This window comes from Chaetura pelagica, unplaced genomic scaffold, assembly GCF_000747805.2.
Source record: "Chaetura pelagica isolate M959 unplaced genomic scaffold, ChaPel_1.0 scaffold456, whole genome shotgun sequence".
NCBI classification, from domain to species: Eukaryota; Metazoa; Chordata; class Aves; order Apodiformes; family Apodidae; genus Chaetura; species Chaetura pelagica.
In genome coordinates, this window is record NW_009953574.1 from 1759118 (window position 1) to 1778697 (window position 19580).

The 19580-nt window shown below is 48.0% G+C and overlaps 1 protein-coding gene across 1 annotated transcript in view; it reads left to right on the plus strand.

Annotated features, from left to right (window-relative positions):
- The window catches only part of GPC3 (glypican 3), a 142174-nt gene that overhangs the window by 87497 nt on the left and 35097 nt on the right, over positions 1 to 19580 (plus strand). Inside the window, exons 6-7 of the mRNA XM_009999692.1 lie at positions 1711 to 1831; positions 17736 to 17889. Of these exons, the coding sequence (XP_009997994.1) occupies positions 1711 to 1831; positions 17736 to 17889 (275 nt within the window). The remainder of the gene's footprint in view (positions 1 to 1710; positions 1832 to 17735; positions 17890 to 19580) is intronic.

The window sequence follows — 19580 nt, forward strand, 5'->3', positions numbered from 1 at the left end:
TGCTGCACCAGCATAAATCTGGAGCTGTTGTTTTATCCCTATTTGTCTGACTTGGTTTCATTCCTAATTGTAGAGGTGGAGAGAGACCAACCCCTGTGTATCCCCAAAATGCTCTGTGTGCCCCAAAAGCTGTGGTGGCTGAAGGTCCGTGTGCCTTCTGCTTTTTCCCTCAGCAGAGCATCCTCTCTGAGCTGATCCCACCATCCCTTCTTTAAATCCTTGCTGAATTCCCATTTCCTCCCCAAATCCTTTGTGAAATGGGCTGTCATCACCTGAGCTCACCTGGCAGCTTGAGGATGAAGGATGAGTGGGGCAGGGGGGAGGCACCAGGGCTGGTGCTGGGAGTCAGGTAAGGACATGACATGTAGGAGATGAATTGCTGAAAGGAGTGTTCATCATGTGGACTCACAGCCCAGGAAAACCAGAGAGCCAGGAAAGCAGGTGGGTGCTTGGTGTCCTCTGGGTGATCTCTCTTCCATTGGCTGTGCCTGTGCTGGGCTGGCAGCTCTAGGAGATGAGGACTTGTTTTGTGCTTGCAGAGTGCCAGGGCCCATCAGTGGGGCTTTGATCAATACACCAAGAACCCAGAGCTCCAGAAGGCACCAGAGTGCTCTGTGCCACTGCTGTGGCAGCCACTTGCTCTGGTCCTGCAGCTGAGCTGGAGGTTGGTGCAGATGCTCTTCTCTCACACCCTGAGCACCAGGAGCTGTTTCCCAGCTGTGAGTGCAGAAACACCTTCCTCCAAAGGCAAACTCTCCATCCCTCTTCTCCTCATTTTTAGCACCCTGATAAACTTTGCCACTCCACAAACTTTGCAGTGGGGAATATCTACTCCTTTCCTAATCACTGATGAAGAAGCTGAGCACAGGGCTGGCCATCCTGCTCTGCAGGTGGCTGCTCAGAGAGAGTCCCTGTGCAGAGCTGCATCTGGAGATCCCTCCACTGGCTCTTAATCTGCTTTGCTACAGGTGCCTCACTGACTTCCACACTGCTCTTCTAAGTGGGGCTACTGTGGTGCAGAGCCCAGCACCCACCCAAGTCAAGATACATTCTGTCTAAGCAGTTTCTTTGATCCCCAAGGCTGGATCTCATCAAAGACTGAAATCAGGATTGTTTGACAACACCTATTTTCCATTAGCAGTGTTGGCAGCATTAATTATATTCTGATGCTTTAATTCTTTATTATTGAAATCACACATCAGTGATAGTCATTATTTTGCAGGGGGGTTGATGTTATGCTAATCAGCTTGCAGTTATCTGGGTCATCCCACTCATTTTTTTTTTGGCTGTGGGCACAACACTACTGCTCTTGTACTGGAGTCTCTGTGGTCTGCCAAGATTTATTTTAAACAAACATGAGCAAGCCAGGATTTCTGAGCCAGCTTTTTTGGGACTCTTGGGTGCAAGTTATGTGAAAATATTTATCCCTGTTGTATATTGTTTAACATCTTCCTTGGTTACTAATGGACTGGAAAGGACTTCATTGTCCTCAAGTGATACAAGTACATCATCCTGCTGCTTTGGAGAGGCAGAGCAGAAATATTTATGGGAATCTTCTGCCTTTTCTTTGTCCTTATTAACTGTTTTGTGCTCTCTGTTTTGGAAAGGACTAGTGCTTTTCTTGGGATTTCTTTTGCTTGTACTGAACTTTAAAGGTGCCCTCTATATTAGCTCATCACATCGTGGTCTCCTCTGCTCTCCCTCCCACAGGTACAGTCCCCAAATCACAAGGAATGGAGCAAAAACTCAGCCTGGCAACCATGAGCTGAAGATGAAAGGTCCTGAGCCAGTGATCAACCAGATTATTGACAAGCTGAAACACATCAACCAGGTTTGTTGCAGCAGGGATGGCTCCAGAGTGGGAGGTTTCCAAATCAGTCTGGCCTCCCCCACGCTTTCCTCGGGCTCAGCCAGACAACCTGGGCACCTCCAGCTTTGGCAGCTGCCTGTGGAGCCAGTGCCACCTCAGCCCCATGCAGTGCCAGGCTGATGGGGCACGTGTGGCAGGTCCTGATGGATGCACAGAGCCCTGGTGCTCCCTGGGGGCAGCAGGAACTGCAGGGCACATGTGCTGCAGCTCTTTGGGGCTCAACCTGAGCCTGGCAGGATGCGTGGATGCATCTCTGCTATGTGCTGCTGGTGGATATCCAGCCCCCACGTGATGGAGGACCAAGAAAGACCCAGAAGGATGGTGCCCCCAAGCACTAGGTGCTGGCAGGGGTCTATGTGCTACATGCCTGATGTCCCCTCTGATTGGAAGAGTCCCCTTTGGCACTGCTGGCATTGCATGTGGCTGCCAGAGAGGGTCACTTGTTCCTTTGCTGTAGTTCCCTCCCTATTCATCTGCTCCCAGTTGCTACTGGGGCAAGATATCATTGAATGGGGAAATGGCAGAGCTGAGAGCTGGATGAGACCCTTTCTGCTGGGGAAGGAACTTCCTTCCCACAGTCTCACACCTGGCATCCTTGCCAGGACAAGCAGTATCTTGTCTCTACCCATCATGCCAGGCTAGGTGAGGTCTGTGAACAAGCCCCACTGCTGCTGAGGGATTAGGTGGCACCTCTGCATGGTGTTCAGCTTGTCACTGTTAACCTTCTAGAGCTCTTCTGCAGCCTTCTGCAGGCCAGCTGGGCTGGGCTCCAGCTCTGGACTCTGCTCTCCTCTCTGTATCACTGAGTAACTGGTAGTGGGGATGTTTTTCAGTAGACTAGTAGCTTGGAACTCTGTTCTTTCCAGAGAAACACAGCACTGGGACCTTGCAGGACAAATACTCAGGCAGTAGTGCTGTCTGTTCATACAGCTGAGCTGCCTGGTCTCTCCCAGGAGAGCTCTTAGCAGAGAGGACCTTGTTCCAAGCTGCTCTGGCACGATGCTGTGGGCAGCAGGGTGTTCCCAGGGTTAAGCCCAGCTTTGCTGGCCGGGTGGGCTGGGAGGGCCGCTCTGCTCCGCCGGGACTTGCTGGCTTGGCGACTTTTCTGCTAACCCCTGCTTTCCTGCTGCCCTGCCTGCCAGGGACTGTTTTCTCAGCAGCTCCCGGGCTGACCCCTGCTCCTTCCCCTGCACCCACACCTCATTAGCTGCTGTCTGGGAGCGGGATGCAGAGGGGTGTTGAGGAGCACCCCAGCACGCGGGAGCTGGCGTGGGCAGTGGCAGCACAGCCCAGCTCTGCCTCCCCACTCCGAGCTCTGCCATCTGCCAGCAGCCCATCATTGTTAAAAGGAGGGAAGGGGGTGAAATAGCATCATCAGCTTCCCTGCTCAGTGGGGTGGAGGGCAGGCTTCAACCTGCAGGTGATCATGGGATTTTTGCCGTTCACGGTGAGAAAGTGGCAGTGAACAAACCCTGGTTATTAGTGTACTTGAAACTGCTGACATCAAGTGGTTGTGAAATGCTGGCTGCCAGACTGGGTCACGTTAGGTCTTTGCTGAACAGTTCAGGCTGCTGAGGAGCAGAGCAAGAGACCCTGGGTAAACATCTCCAGGCTGAGCTCAGCTGTTCGCAGCAGTGTCTGTGTGAGCTGAAGCTCTGGGAAAAATACTGATCAAGGAGTGAACGTGGGCAGCTTGGCCATGGGCTCTTCAAGCTCTTCCCCTCCTTGGCTTGCAAGATTGGGTTGGAAAGTGATGTGCAGGGTAGGTGGGTTGTTTTGCTTTAAACAGCGTAAATGAAGAACCTGGAAAAACCTCAAGCCCCCTTGTAAAGATGCGTTTGAGAAAGAAGGAGGTTGAGATTAGAATCAGGAGAAAATGAGAAGTGATTTGTGAAGATTAGTTATGAACCTGGCTAATCCTGTGGAGGGTCATTAGTCCATGGTAAGTAGCTAATATACTGGGAAAGTAACTGTAGAGATCACTGAAATTGGGGTTTGGGGTGTCACAGCTCACCATCACACTTATTTTCTTGGCCTGTTGAAGTTTTGTGCTCTCCTGCACATCTGGAATATGTCCTGAGAGCCAAGGAATAGGAACTGTTGAAGGAGCAGCTCTGGATGAATTACAGTTCTGTTTTTCAGGTGTTGGCTTCAGATCTGGGAAGCAGTGGGGACTCCCTGGCTGGGCAGGGGTGAAAAAGCTGGGTGTGGGTGGATTCAGGAGCCCTGCTAGTTGGTGCAGGGTTTTTTTTGTTAAGAGTTCCACAGCTTTTCCTTTTACTTGTAGATTTTTTTGCTAATGTCTGTAATTTGCTGACGACTTGGCTTCCATTCATTCCAGGCTGCTCAGGCTGCTGCAAAATGTGTGTTCTTTCAGCACTACACCAGATTTTTGAGCTTGCCTGCCTTTGGTGAATGTGTAGTGTGTGGAAATTAGTTCGTGTCTTCTCAAAGTGAATCTGGGTAAGCCTGCAGGAATATATGAGAAAGTCTCATCAATTTTTTGCAGGTTGAAATGAGAAAGGTGTTTGCTCATTAGAACAAAATCCACAGGAACTGAAAGGAATATAGAAGACTTAACCCACAGAAAAGGGATAGTAAAAGTTTGTCAGGTTGTATTAGTTTGGTTCCTTAAAAGCACCTTTTCTCAAATGAGTTCATTTCTAAATGGATTTATTTCTAAAAAGAATGAATGAATGGATATTCATTTCTAAAATGAATGAACAAAGCTCACTGCCTGAGCAGTGTGATGTCTCAAGCCAGTCCTTTCTGGATGAATCCCCTCAGGTCTCCAAACCATTTTGGTTTCACCCCAGTGTGTGACTGTGGGTGGTGCTATTTTGTGTGTGTTGGTGAGTGAGAAGGTTTTTTATTGCCATATTGGAAGTGAAGGTTTATTATGATTTATTTTATTTTTTTTTCAGTTCTGTTAGATGTCCACCAAGTTTTGATTTGAGTTATTTTTGCTCTGTGCCCAGAGGCATGAACAGCCCATCCATAAATATCAGCATTGTTATCTCAGCTGGGAGGCCAAGGGTCACCTTCAGGAAAATGAGTTGGAATTGGTTCCTAACTTTTATTTCCCAGTGTGGATGGGCTTTGTTTCTAGCTGGAAGGGTTTTCACTCATCCCACATGTGAAACTCTAGTGAAATTGAAAGGTTATTCTGTGTCAGCACAAGGTCTTGCTCAGTTTTTTTTATGACTTGGTAGCATCTCCAGGCAAAAAGTCATGTGCAAGGTGAGCTATTTCCTCTGGTCACTCAGTTTTCCTCCCACCACAGAGACATTCTAGGGAGCTGACAGATGGGGATGAGGTTCAGATTTTAACAGATATGCATGGAGGTGGAACCTGTGGTGTCTCATGTCCCACACCCCAGGCTCTTGGCCATGGTGGTGACCTCCTATTGAACTTCCTCCCAAGAAAGGCTCTGAAGAGCAGACCTGAGTGGTGCTGATGTGAGGATGCAGCAGGGATGGGATCTGCAGGTATCAGATCAGCTGATGTGATGCTCTTGGTCCTTCTGCATGTCCCTCTTGGTCCCTAACTGACTGTGGGATCTCTGCAGTGTTTCCAGGGCTCTGACACTGGTGAAGCAGATGCTCTACCCCATCCTTACTGCACTTACTTGTTGAAGCCTGTGCCCAGTTCTGGTCCCCTTTTATGCTTAGATAAATCCTGGTGTTTATCACAGGACCATCTCTAGGAGGAAGAGGGTAATATTGAAAGTAAAGGGGGAAGAAAACCCACCAAAAATGAAGAATAAAATCCATAAAAGGAAACTTAACAGGAGAAGACAGAGCTTTACAAGACTGAAGGGCCTGGAAACATATTGTACATTTCCAGACTCTGGAGTTAAGGGCTCATTTAGAATATTTCAGATATACTGGAGTTTGACAGTTCTTTGGTTTCCACATCAAACAATCTGTAATTTATTGCCCCGTGCAGGGACTGTGTTTTTATCACACTGCACACTCTCTAGCCAGAAATCTAACTACCATATAAGCTCTTGAAGAAAAAAACCAACCCCAACCCAAACCCCTCTGGGGATCAGAATCCAGGCAATATGCTTTCACAGACCCTGAGAAACCCACTTTGATTTATTTCCTTGGAAATGAGGGGAACACAGAATTTCTTGGAGCATTACAGCTGGTCCCCACCCCCCAGGCAGGATCTCACTGCCTTTCTTCACGTGCTTGGTGTAAAGACCCAAGTCCTGTGGCAAAAGCCCCGTGTGAAATCACCTCGTGTTGCTCTTCCCGGGGTTTACAGGAGGATGAGAACAAAATTTAGAAGTTTTATGAGGCAGTAAAACACGGAGCTCTAGCTGGAAGGAAAAAGGGGGTAAAGGAAAAAAAAGCAGCAGGCCCAGAGGTGCGAATGACCAAAGACAAAATGAAGAGTAGAAGCTTGCAAAAAATCATGCCCTGGTGCTCACAGAGCTGTGTTTGAAGCTGGTTGGATCAACCAGTATGTCCTGTATTTGTTTGTAGGTTTGATGGGCTGCTTCCCTGCAGGCTGGCTGCTGGGAGAGGCCACGGCAGAGGTCACCCAGGAGTTAATTTGGAGGGAGGCCAAAAGGCCACCACTTGATTGAATCAAATGTAAACAAGATAGGCCTGGGAACAGCACAATGTCCTTGTGCCTCTCTCAGCCCCTGTGCTCAAAATAGAGAGTATGGGGGAGTATTGGGGATGGTGAAGGGGGGTTAAACCCCACCGCAGGGGGTGAGGTCTGCTGGAGGAAAGGGTTGGACCTGGACCTGGACCTTGCTCAGGGCACATGGAGAAGCTGGAACAGGCTGGCTGGGTGGTGTGATGTTGCTCCCCATGTCTAGGGAAGCTCGGAACATCTGCAGATGCTCCCAGAGGAGACATGGGGTCCCAGGGGGCTGCCTCGCCAGACTCTGTCTTGGGAGGCTCCAAGCAGGGAAAACTATTGAGTTTATTACGGGAGACCCTGGGGAGCTGAGGAGTTCTCAGAAGTATATTTTTCCTTCAGAAGAATCCGTGACTTTGACAGATTCGGTGGAATCCCATCTCTCTGTGGCCTGCTAGGGTTTGTGAGGTTTATTATTCCCACTGTATGTTAATTCCCTAGCCAGATGAAGCAGCATAATAATTAGAAAAATGCACAAACTGCCAGATTGTTAAATAATGGGATGCACGACCCTGATCGCTTGAAAACACAATTTTTAAATTGCACCAAAACGAGTTGCTTTTGGCTAATTTTCCACTGCTAAATTTCAGAAGTTAACACTACAGTGTCTTAAGTGCTGTCTACGTGTCATATAATTTATCAAGTCCTCAAAAGCAACGTTCATAAACACAAGGATGACTTGGACACGCCTCTTGTTGAACGTTATTAAACAGTTTGTAACAATTAAAATATTGAAACCACATGTTTGTCGAAAGCGACCAGACATTGGAGTTATTTCTTACTAAGGTTATTAAATTAAATGGCAGAAGATTTTTATTTTAATGACAAATCCATTTTGGAAGGGATCAGCTAATTCTTCTTTTACTACAGAAAATAATCTCTAGCTCCACCAAGTCTAGGCCTGGTATTTAAAGTCCAACTCCGTCCTGCCTTTCAGCCGTGTCTCGTTAAGGAGCTGGGTAAATGCTCTCTGACTCCATATGCAAGCAGCAATTACAGGTTTTTGCCAGGTGAGTTAAATCAGGGGAAGTGTCACACTCTGTAATGAGAATATAATTAAGTTTGGAGGCATCTGACTGCTTTTTAAACCCAAACTCTTCTTTGCCATCTCAGTAAGAGCTGGCGTGTGCTTGTGCCTGCCGAGTCCCTATCTGCATTATCAGTTTGTTGTGGGAACACTGTACCCACAGGTCACCCCAAATGGGTTTTCTTTAACAGCTGGAGATTAATTGGACCCGGAGTGTTTGCATGTATGTTTTTAAACAGAGCTAAAACCTGGGTTGTGTTGGTTGAATTTTCTCGCCTGTTTTTTCCTGTGGTCTTGAGGAAGGAGGGAGCGTGAGGGCTGTGATGGTGAGGCTCCTGCTTTTACTGCCTGTGCTGTTATATTTGCTGTGGAATGTGAGGTATTTCCCATTTCCAGGGAGGGAAGGCTGGTAAATAGGCACATTTCTGGTGCTGATGGGTGAAACTGAAGCCTGGGGTTGTTCCGAGGGCCCAAGCATCTCCTGTGTGCTGAGTAAAGCCAGCCAAGAGTGCTGACCTGTCGTTCTTATTGAAGGTAGGGCCAAAATACCCAGCAGTATCCACAGTTTTCACATCAGCCAGTTTTTGGAGAAAATAATTCATGGTTGGATTGTGGGTGGAGTACCCAAGTCCTCTGATCCATCCCCACCTTCATATTTTTTTTGTAAGTAAGGAGATTGCAGAGCTGCTGTTTAGAGAACAGATTCACTGTTGCCTTTTCCCTCCTTGTTTAGTTTGTCCTTCCCCTGGCAGTGAATTTCAGGAACGTGCAGGAGAGGACTAGGAAGGGTGTGTTCCTATGGGAAGCCCTGTACCTCCTTTCTCAGTATGTAAAAGGAACATCTCACCTGTGCTTTCTTTTTGCTAATCCCACTTGGCTTTCCAGGGCTTGCTTATTTATCCGTGGTGTTTCACCACTTATCTCATAGTGGAATAGATATTTAGCTCAGTTGAGATTATAGGAGCAGCAAAGCTCTCCTAGGTGGTGAATCCAGCTCTTTGCTTTTCTCAGCAAGACCAGGAAAGCTGCTAAGGCTCAGCTTGGATGGGTGGCAGTTTTGGCTGGTTTCCACACCAGTTTATTATTGAGTGTTCATAACCTTGTTCATCTGTTTGTCACCTAAATAGCATTTTATCATCCTCCTTCCATGAATTTCCCTGGTTGCTGTGATCTTTTGCATAAGAAGGGATTCAACATTGCTCCTGTGGCTTCACCTCCAGCAGGGAGACAGGTGCCTCAGGTGTGTCCTGCAGGGACCAACCTCCAAACAATGCAGTGGAAATCAGCTGGGGAAAAACTATCTTTGAAGGGGATTAATTTGGTTTTGTGTCCAAAACATGCAGCTGATGCACCAGCAGTGCTTTAAAACAAACACCAGATATCCTGTACCAGCTCTGGAGTTTATCCTGTTGTAGAGGAAACAAACCTGAAGGAGTCCTTGTGCAGCAAAACATGGTGTAAGGGGAGCCGTTGATCCCAAATTAACAGTTAATTACAGTTATTCTGGGCCTCATTAGTTGTATTGCCCTGTGCTGTGACTCAGGTTGGTAATTTAATCAGTAGATGAGAACTCCCTGGTTTGGCATCCTGCTGATGGAAAAAGGAGTGTAAGGTGTCTCACTGCTGGGTGCAGAAAGATGTTGGCTGCCTGAAGCAGTTCATCTTCTGGTCCCAGCAGTTTTGTTCTTGCAACAAATGTCACCAGAGCTTTCCTGGTCTGAAGTGGAAGGGGCATTGGGATCTACACCTCACCCAGCAACCCTGCTCTGGGCAAGGGTGGTTCCTGTTTAGATGTGGTGCTGAGTGGTGGCCTTGGCAGTGCTGCTTTAACGGTTGGATTTGATGGTCTGAAAGGTCTTTTCCAAGCAAAAACACATTCTGTGATTCTATCTGAGACTTCCCCTGATGTTCTCTCCCACTCCCATGGAGGTAGCAGCCAGCAAAGGCTGCTGCAGCTTCCAGCCAAGCTGTGCTGCTGTCAGAAGGTGCAAGAGGTTTTGTGCGTTCTCAGTAATGAATAATTCCTGATCTCACTCCTTTTGTGACACCTGCTGATGGAGCAGATGTTTGTCATTAGGCAGGTCTCTGTGCTGGCAAACCCTGTCTCAGGCAGTGAGGCTGCTCTGACCTGTCTGCCTTGGGGCAGGTGTGAATGACCCTCCAGGCTCAGGAGGGCTCTCTCAGTTAGTGCTGTTGCTCGTTAAACTTCTTAGCTTGGGTTTGACACGTAAATAACTGCAAAGGCCAGGCTGTCTGTTAGTGCCCTGGCTGCTGCAGTATGTGCTGTGAGAGAGGGCACTGGCAGCGTGTAAAACTCAGAGCAAACAGGGAAGTTTAGGTTGCAGTGCCATTTATTGCCTCTGGCCTGGCAGCCTTGCTCAGCTAGTTATACATCCAGCTCTGGTGCCCTCAGCACAAGATGCAGGCCTGTTGGAGAGGGTCCAGAGAAGGGCCACCAAGATGATCAAAGGCCTGGAGCAGCTCTGCTATGAAGATAGGCTGAGAGAGTTGGGGCTGGAGAAGAGAAGGCTCCAGGGAGACCTTAGAGCACCTTCCAGTACCTGAAGGGGCTCCAGGAAAGCTTTTCATCAGAGAGGGCAGTGATAGGACAAGGGGTAATGGTTTTAAACTGAAGGAGGGGAGATTTAAGTTAGATATTAGGAAGAAATTCTTCACTACTGCAGCACCAAGGGGGCTGCAGGCACCCCCTTGCTCCTGCATGCCCAGCCTTGGGCACAGTGGTCCCAACTCCACAGCCACATGGTGCTCTTTTAGCAGATGGCTTAAGGTGCTATGATACCTATCTGTGCTCCTGGATGCTCTTCCATCTAGGGCATCTTCCTTCCAGGCTGTCTCTGCTCAGATACCTGAAGGATGTGGTGGTGATGAGGTGGTTGATTGCTCCACCTCTGCACATATTGTCTTCTTGTTCCCACTTTGCTTGTTGTCTCATGTTTTGTCTTCTGATGATGTGTGCTTTGGGCCTTCCTGAGCAGTGTTTGGATGGCAGAGCAGGGTTCTGCTCCAACATAACCCAACAAAATATGGAAAATATGGATAATAGCAGTGATGGGTCCTGGCCCATGGAGGCTCCCACGCCTTCTTGGCTCAGTCGCCAACCCCTGAGGGGTGGCTGCTTGGCAGGTGGAAAATCGGTCCAGGTTCTCCTGTCTGGTGACACAGAGTGGGTGGAAATGAGAGGTGAAGGCAGTTGGGGCTGCTGGTAGGAGACTGAGAAGCTTAATGGGGGGAAAGAGCAGGAAGATGATGCCAGTGAAGAACCAATGTGGGAAGGACTCCAAGCAGATAGCAAGGAGGGGATCAGTTTTGCAATGCCTGTACCACCCTCAGCACACATGGGTGTTTATCTCTCTGAAGCTCTCTTGGTGACCTTCTTTCCTCGTTTCATTCTTCCAAGCAGTCTGAAAGCCCAAGTGGTCCTGAAGTACCAGCTTTTTCCCTGATGCAGGTTCAAAGGCCCACCAGCAGGAGTAGCATGGTGCTGTACTCCCCTTTATCAAGGTACAGGTGTAAGCACAAATAGTTTCCCAGGTTGTACTCCAAAGAAAACGTCCTCAGGAAGTGCTCTGGCACAAGCAGGACCAAATCTGGAGCAGTGATGGGGGCCCTAGTAGAGACAGGGGAAACAATGCAGGTCAGCCCAAGCAAAACAGAGAAGAGCTGGAAGGGGGTGTTTGCAGTAAACAGCTGCATTCCTTGTGGCACTTCTAGAGCAGTGGCAACTCACAGGAGTCTGTCTGATCCTGGCAGGAAAAGGTCCAGGCAGAGTCCAACAAGGTGCTGAAGGCACCTGGTTCAATCGTGTGTTCAATGACTGTTTTAATAATTGGGCTTTGGACTTTGAGGGATGTTTGTAATTGATGGAGGTGGAAGGAAGGGTGTAGGAAGGGATGCTGAGGGACCAGTGATAGTCTCAGAAATACAAGGGAGGAAAAGAAGCTGTAGCAGCTTACAAAGAGAAAAGCAGCATTTCTCCAGTGTTGACATTGATGCAGGGCTTCAGGGACAAGGCACAAGCAGGTGGGACTGCCCAGGTCTCCAGCAGGCTGGGCTGGACCCCACGGCCTGCTCAGCACCCACACTGTGCTGTTCCTTCCTGCCACCACACAAAAACCAGCCATAAATAGCTGCAGGGTGGAAGGAACTGGATACAAGCTGAATGGGCTGATCCTAAAGCCTGGGTAATCTCTTTTTTTTGCCTGTGATGAATGAGCATTTGTTAGGGCTAGGGAAGGGACACTTCTCCTGCCTGGGGGGGAGCCTGTCCCTGTGCCTGCTGTGGTGCCAGTGAGGGCTTCACCTCCATGTCCACAGGAGCATCTTGTCCTGGGCATCAGCCTGCTGTCACCAAACCAGAGCAATCCATAACAGCTTGCCAGCCCCTTCTGCTGCTGAAAGAGATTTACTGTCCAGTGTGGACTCATTTTAATTACTGCCAGCACTTAGGGGTCTTTATCTGTCTTCCTTTACCCATAGGGATGTTGTCAGTTTTGATAGCTAATCTGGAATTAAGCTGATGATCCATAAAGTAGGGCCACCCTTTGGCCAATAATTCACTGCTGTCACCAGCTTCTTTGTGCTAGTAGGAGAGTGACCAGGAAAACTGGTTTACTGGCAGCTGAGAGCATCTCCTCTGGAGCCTGCAAGAAAGTAAAGGAGGAGGTCCTGTCATGCTGGTAGACCCTAGAGATTCGTGGTAGGGGTTTTTCCTGTTCCAGGAGATGGTATTTTGAGTGCTAGAATAAGGACTAAAACATTTTTATGGCTGAAGAGGCACTGTATCAACTCAGACCTGTGGTTCACCCCTTTTGGCACCTGTTGCCAAGGGTTGGTGTGGAGCCCCAAAGTAGGAGTGACCCAAGAGGGGCCATCCCAGAGGCATCCTTTGCCCACCCTGCCCAGACCAGGCAGGAGGTGCTGCCTGCAGCTTGGTCTGCCAAGTACAGCTTCAGCAGTCCAACACCTGAGACAACTCCAAGCAGGTAGCACAAGGATGTGCAGAGTTTGCTTTTAGGGCAGCTGGTAAAAGACCTGACATGGCAGACTTGTTTTTCCAAGCAATGAAAAGTCACTTTTCCAGCTCTAAAGCCTGAGTCCACTTTATTACTATTTGATTAGCATCTTGCTGTGCTGAGCTGGAAACAGGAGTACAACTGGGAACAGGTTCTCCTCTGCCATGTCTGTGCTGCCAAAGTGCATCAACTGGAAGGGCCATAAGGAAACCACAGTTTGAGTGTCCTCTTGCCAACGTGGGCTCTTTTGTCCATGGGCTAATGTTGTGGTCAGAAGTGCAGCCATGCCTGCCTGTGCACACACGTGCTGGGTGTCTGAAGACAGAAGTACAAATCCTGGCATTGACAGATATTTTTAAAGTTTTTAATATCCTTATTTCTAAATGGCTTTAGGTGCCTGGTGCCAGGGAACACTGAGCTCTTCTGTAGTTGCATTGCATTCTGTTGCCACCCAAGAGGGAGAAAGCTCTCTGGAGCTTGGAAGGAGGCAAGTGAAGATGTTGTCTTGAGTTTCTGCTTGCACACACTCCTGTCCCACCAACGCCCTTGTCTCCAGAAAGGATAAAGTGAACGGAGCTGGGAAATAATAAAGTGGAGTGAAGGGCACCCGTGGATCCCATGACAAGGGTTGGTTAAATAATAAAGAAAGTATTTGCTAATAAAAGATAATTTTTTCCATGCTATTTCCAGGGCTAATAAGCAGAGAAAGTGGAGAGAATCGATTCTGCTGTTGCATGCTTGGGTATGATCAGGCCACTAAATTCAAAACACATGAGTTTTCAAGAAGTCCACAACTTCAGCCTTTTAAAATGGGTTCCTTTTTCCCGATTTTTGCTTGTGATCAGATAATGACCTTCGTAAGCAAAACAGCCCCAGCTGTATTTCATAATGGGAATATACTTTTGTACATAGTAATGAGCTGTTAACAGGCAACAGGATCGTGTGAAAGTCTGCACGTTTCCCATGATGCTGCCTGGATTTAAAAGCCACTCATAAATTATGCACCATTGCAGATTTCAAAGTCACAATTGGCCATCCGATCTAGTTTTTTCTCCCCCCAAAAAACAGTGTTTCCAGTGGGCTGGAATTTAAAATAGAAAAACCTGATCTGTTGGGAATCTTGGGAACTGTGTGGGAAATCCAGCAGCAGCATCTGTGCTGGGTACCCGAAAGGGTGTGGTGGGAGTGGGTGGCTTGCATGATATGAGGGGAAGTAACACCTTTGCTCCCCCAAAATTCTTTCTTACCAAAGAAAGGCATCCGAAGTTTTGTAGACAGTCCTGAACTGGTGGGTTTGGTTGAGTTTTGAAGGGTTTCTAGCAGAGCCAGGGGCTGGTTTTTGCTGCTGGGTCCAACTTCCAGGTTTCCCTTCATGATGCCAAGAAGTACCTGGACACATGGCTGGGGATCCAGAGGAGTTTCTGCACTAAGGCACTTTTGTTTTATTTTTTTTGCTAGATGTGAATACTTGATTATTAAGCATGTATTACAATCCTGAATATTATTTTAGCTGCAAGTTCAGTCTCTATCCTCTCCAGCTTTTTAGGTTTGATCATCTTCCAGAGGCTTACTAAAAACATGCAAAGAATTTCAGCAAAACTCTGTGGAACACTTTTATTAAATTCTTTCAGTCATGCAAGCTAAATTAAATGACAGCTCTGTCCACCAAAAGATCACAAATATCAATCAGACTTCTCCCCTAAACTCATGAAGGAATAAAATGTTTTTCTACAAGTCTTCTCTCCCCCTTAATAATCTGCCTGTTCTCTTGATGTATGTTGGAAGTATGTTGAAAGTGATGATTTCTGCCCTAAAGGAGCACAGTGCTTGTAGCTCACTGCTGATATTTTATCTCCACGTGGGCATATTTTTGGGTATTGCTCAAATAGATGTTTGCAATACTGTGGGCAGAGTTTCCAAAAGGAGAACACAGCTATTAAGCTACAGCCCAAGGAACACGATGCTGATTTCTTTCCTGAGACAGGAGATTAATGATAAAATGTACCTTGCAGCTCTCACTGTTTATGTTCAAATTGGAAAAACAAGACCAGGTGGCTCAGTGGGCTGGTGGGACGGTGAGCTCTGAGTAAAGTGGTTGTAAAAATGAGGAGTTATAAAGATTTCAACATACAGTGGCCTGTCCAAATCCAGCTGAGTCATTACCCTACGTTGCTGCATCTGTTTTTGTCTGGTCACTGCACGGTTATGAATAATTGTGTAAGTCATCCTGGGATGCCCTGGGGAGCTTTCCTTGCAGAAAGACTCAGTGCACTATTCCCATCTGGCTTGGTTTTTAAGCTGTAGGGAGGCCATGGGACAAGGCAAGCAACAACCAGGTGGATGGAAACCAGCTGGGGCATCCCTCGTGCCACTGACCCAGCAGCTGCCCACCCTGCCCCTCTGGAGGGGCACACTTGGAAAGGGATAAGACTGGAAATAAAACTGATGCACATCTGAGCCAGTGGAGCTTGTACTCAGGAGCAAAGGCCCACGTGTTTCCTGCCATGGTGGTCTTTTACAGCTGAAACAATTTGATGATTCTCTGGTGGTTGTGCAGGTGGGATGTGAAGGCCCTGGAGACAGCTTGGGGGTCTGTGCCTGCACACAGGCTCCCACAATGAGTGCTCTAGTTAGTGCTGGGTACATTAGGGTGTATTTTTGCCATTATGGTTTAGCAAAGAAGAGTAGCTATGACTGTAAACTCTTGGAGCTGGATGAATTGTGATGAAGTTAAAGCTGACTGTTACATACCAGCTTTAGCAATTGCTAGACTATGTATTTTCCTGCCCCTTACCATAGGCTTCAAACCATAGGACATGAATAAACTGTAATGTTAGGGTGCAGTCAGCTCTGTTTGCTATTTAAGGACAGGGAATTTATGTTCAGTTCATCCAATGCAGCTTCATAAAGCGTGCAGACCATTGTGGGTGTTGTGTGATGGTTGGCAAGTGGGACTGTGGCCACTGCTCCAGCCAAAGCTGAGGCATCTCACAGCACTCCCAGGTCTGGATGCACCAACAGGGAGGGGTGGGATTTCCACCCCACGCCAGGTCTCCTGCTAATGGTGCCAGCAGGTTTTGTTTCACCAGCTTCATTTCTCCCAGAGCCAGCTGCAAAATTTGACTCATAGAACATCCTCGTGGTATTCAGCACCTGGGGAGCACGTGGCCAAGGGTAGAGCTTTTGTCCTGGAAAAGGAAGGGGCAGCAAGGCTCAGGGGGGTCACGTTTGCTCCATCTAAAGTTGGGATCCATATGATATTTCTCAGGAAGTTCCTGTTTTGTGGTGGCTACACAGGTGGAGAAATGAAGCTGCTCATTTGTGGCATGCCAAGGAAAATTAGTCACACCAGGCATGCTCAGTAATTTTAAAGTTTGAAAGCACAAAATTTGAAAATCCTGATTTCTCCCTCACCCCTCCTTGAACTTGTTAAATCTGAAAATATCCCAAAATATATACCTTGAGCTGAGACAATGTGTGCTGGGCTGTCAGCTCTGGGCTGTGTGTGGAGGAGAGAAATACAAGGGATGACATAAAGACTTGGAGTGGTCAGTGTCTGGTTCCTGTGCAAGGTCCTCCCTGTGCAACCCCCAGTGCTGCATTTGCCTTTTTTTGTCGTTGCTTTTGTTGTTGGCTTGTGGTTCCACAGCCTTCTGGGGAAGGGCTGCCAATGCCTACACCAAACAGTGTTCCTGAAGAGAGAACATAACTGGTCTGAGCCAGAGCCTGTTGAAGGCCCTGAAAAGGCAGCCCCAGAGTTTCAGGGAGATGAGCTGTGCTTTGCTTCCTCCCTGGGTGTGGGACAGGGCTGGCAGGCTGGGCAGGATTTGCCAAGGAGAGGTTTGTCTCCTTGCTTCTCCCCATCAGCCACAGGCAGGGAACCCGAAGGGGTCTCATGTTGAGCCATTTGTTTTTCATTACATTCTGCTCCTCTAATATAAATACTAAGGTATGTGGACACTGCCGTGGACAGAGCCAGCCAGATGCTGGGAGCATTCCTCCAAGGCTGGATAAACTTCAGTGGCTTAAATATTTCAGAAACTGTTTTCTAAGGCTAGCTTAATAGTTTAAAAATATAACCTAGATTCCAGATATTAAAAAATGCCTTGAAAGGCACGCATGTTGCTGCAGTAGATGGAACTAACCAACCCCCTGAAGTATGTGGAAAGCTCCAACTTTGAAATATTTTCTCTCTTACTTATCCTTTTCATTCTTTATGTGTTTTGTTGTGTGTGGTTTTTTTTTTAGTGCTGAGATTCATTTCAAGAAGGCTTTTAACAGCAGAGTGGTTGTGATAGAAATTTTCAGCATATATTCATGGGCTGACTCATGCTTTTTCCAAGTGGGTCTGGGTTTCTGGTGAAAGAGCTGGCTGCTTTCAGCAAGGGCAAAATCAGAGAAGGCAGTGGGAAGAGGAAGCTGAGAGTTTAAGATGTGCTTAATCCCTCAGTGTGCTACTAAGGGGCAGGGTGGGGAGCTCCTCCCCATGTCTGGAGAGCAGTCCTGAGAGCTCAGCTGAGTTATTCCAGTTGCTGTCTCAGGGATGTGCAACCTGTCACCATTAGGTGAGACCCAGCTTTAAAACATCCTTTCAAAGATCCTTTTGGTGTGTTTCTTGGCTGTTCCCAAAGCACCAACTGCCACCCTCTGCAATCCAAGCATGAGGAAAGAGATTTGGGAGTTATGTCTGTGGGGTGGCACCCGAGGCATCTGCCATTTCCTTTTTACTACTCCTCAGATGGGAGACAGTCCCTGAAAGCAGTGAGAAACCCTGAGCAAGGTTTCCTCTTGCTGCTGGTATATGCCTCATCTGTCATAACTTGGGACACGTGTTTTGTAGCCGACTCCAGACGTTGGTGACACTGGAATCTCTGTAGATGGTCCCCAGCTCATGCAATGCCCAGAGGGCAGAGTTAACCAATGTGGTTTTTTTTCCACCTCCCTTTCTTTCTTCCATTGAGGTTTTGTGTGTGCAGCTTTGCCCACAAGTGAACCTGAACTTTGGCACGAGGATCAGGATGGGCTCCTGTCCCGCTGTCCTGGCCCCACCGAGCCCTGTCCCCCTCCTGCCACCCGACCTCCCTGTGAGCATGGATGAAGTAGGGAGGGATGCTGTTGACTGACTGTGGCACCTCATGTCTTTCAGCTGCTCAAAGGGATGGCTTTGCCCCGCCGAAAAGCTCCAGGCAAAGCCCCAGAGGAAGAGGAGGGGAGCGGGGACTGCGACGATGAAGATGATTGTGGCAGAGGCTCTGGGGATGGGGAGCTGCGCGTCAGGAACCAGCTCCGCTTCTTGGCAGGTGATGAGGATGATGGGACTGTCCCTCTGTGGAGGTCGTAGGTCTTGGTGGTGGTGTGGGGCACCCCCAGTGTTCAGAGGCTGCTGGTGCTCAGCCCACTGCCAGCAGGCCTTGGTGCCAGCAGCTGGAGCAGCTGGAGCAGTGATGCTGCTGCTTTCCCAGGTCAGTTTTGCAGGGGTGTGTGGAGGGCAACTGGTGGGAGGGGATTTGAGACAGGTTGCAAACCTGCTGCAGGTCACAGAATCACTCTCTTCTCTCCTTCCCACCACTGCCCACTCTCATGAGCTACAAGATGAGCTTTTCTGCTTTCTAGAGGACATCAGAAAGTCAGTAAGGATGGTTTGGCTGCAGCAAATACTGGTCCTTCCTGGTCTAGGGTTTAGAGACCCATGGTAGATTTTTTTTTTCAGCAGTGATGTAGGTGCTCAGGAGCCTAAAATTGCACTGCTTGCTGGTAGGAGTCATGTCTTTGGTTGCTTTGAAAACAGCCCTGGGGCACTCCTAGTGCTTCCAGGCTCTGGTAGGAGTCCCTGGTCACCCATCAGAAGGGGAAAGCAAAGGGCTGGTTGTGACTTGGGCTGCTGCAAATGCCATCAATGTGTGCCTTCCCCCTGTGACCCACTGGTTTTCCCACTCCTGGCTCTGTGGAGTTCAGCAGCATCATCTGTTTTGCTGCATGAGTGAGACCAGGCTGTTGAAGGGGGTGTCCATCGTGGAGGAGCTGGGCAGGGTCTGCAGGCTGGAGCCTTGGCCCAATTAATGCTGGTTCCAGTGCTATGAGCTGCTCTTTGAGAGACCAGACAACTGAACCTGGATAAAATCAGCTTTACAGCTTTGAAGTTTAAGAGGCAAATTTGGGCCCTTAAACAAAGCACAGATGTTTATAAATTCCCTTGCATTGGTCTGGGATAATTAAAATTTCCTTAATGAAGTGAGAGTGAAATATTAAACACCGGTTTCATATCAAAGATTATTGACACATTATGTAAAATTTATAAAATACATATATTCAGATATTGGCTAAGGGCTTTTTTAAGTCCCTTAAGGTCTGAAAGAGAAATAGAGAATTCAGAGAGGGAGAAAATGTCCTTTCTTTCATCCAAGAACTAAATATCAAAACGTACATTAAGGAAATGCAGGTGATCCTCATGGTCCTGAGCAGAGATACGTGTTTCATTTTCTGTGATCTTTGTGTCACACCCTTAGGCTTTTTTTTTACATGTTTCTAATTTCCTCTTGTAGCCTTCCCTATAATATCATCAATGATCTCTGAAGCCAGGTATATAATCCTTTCTGCCTTTTTCTGTCTCTCTAGGCTAGTTTAATCACTGTATTGATCTCCCCAACAACCTGCCTGTCTAGCAGTTTAGTCCTCTCTTGTCACCACAGTGTGTGAACATGGAGCAGGAAAGAGGATTGTCCTCCCTGTGCTGCTCTGCTGGAGGGTGTTGGCTGCTGCCTTTGCCACAGGATGGGTAAATATTAACTTCCAAGCAGCAGTGGCTTCGGGGCATGGTGTTCCTGGCAGGTTAAGTCTTTCAGGTTGCTGAGAACGTGAGGTTTGTCCAACACAGCTTTTGGGCACAGCCTGACCTTGGAGGACACCAGCTGTGCTTTCTTGGTGGCCAAGTTTCTGGTTCTTCCTCACTTGCCCATGCCATAATGCTTTTTTTTTCTCTCTCTCTCTCTCT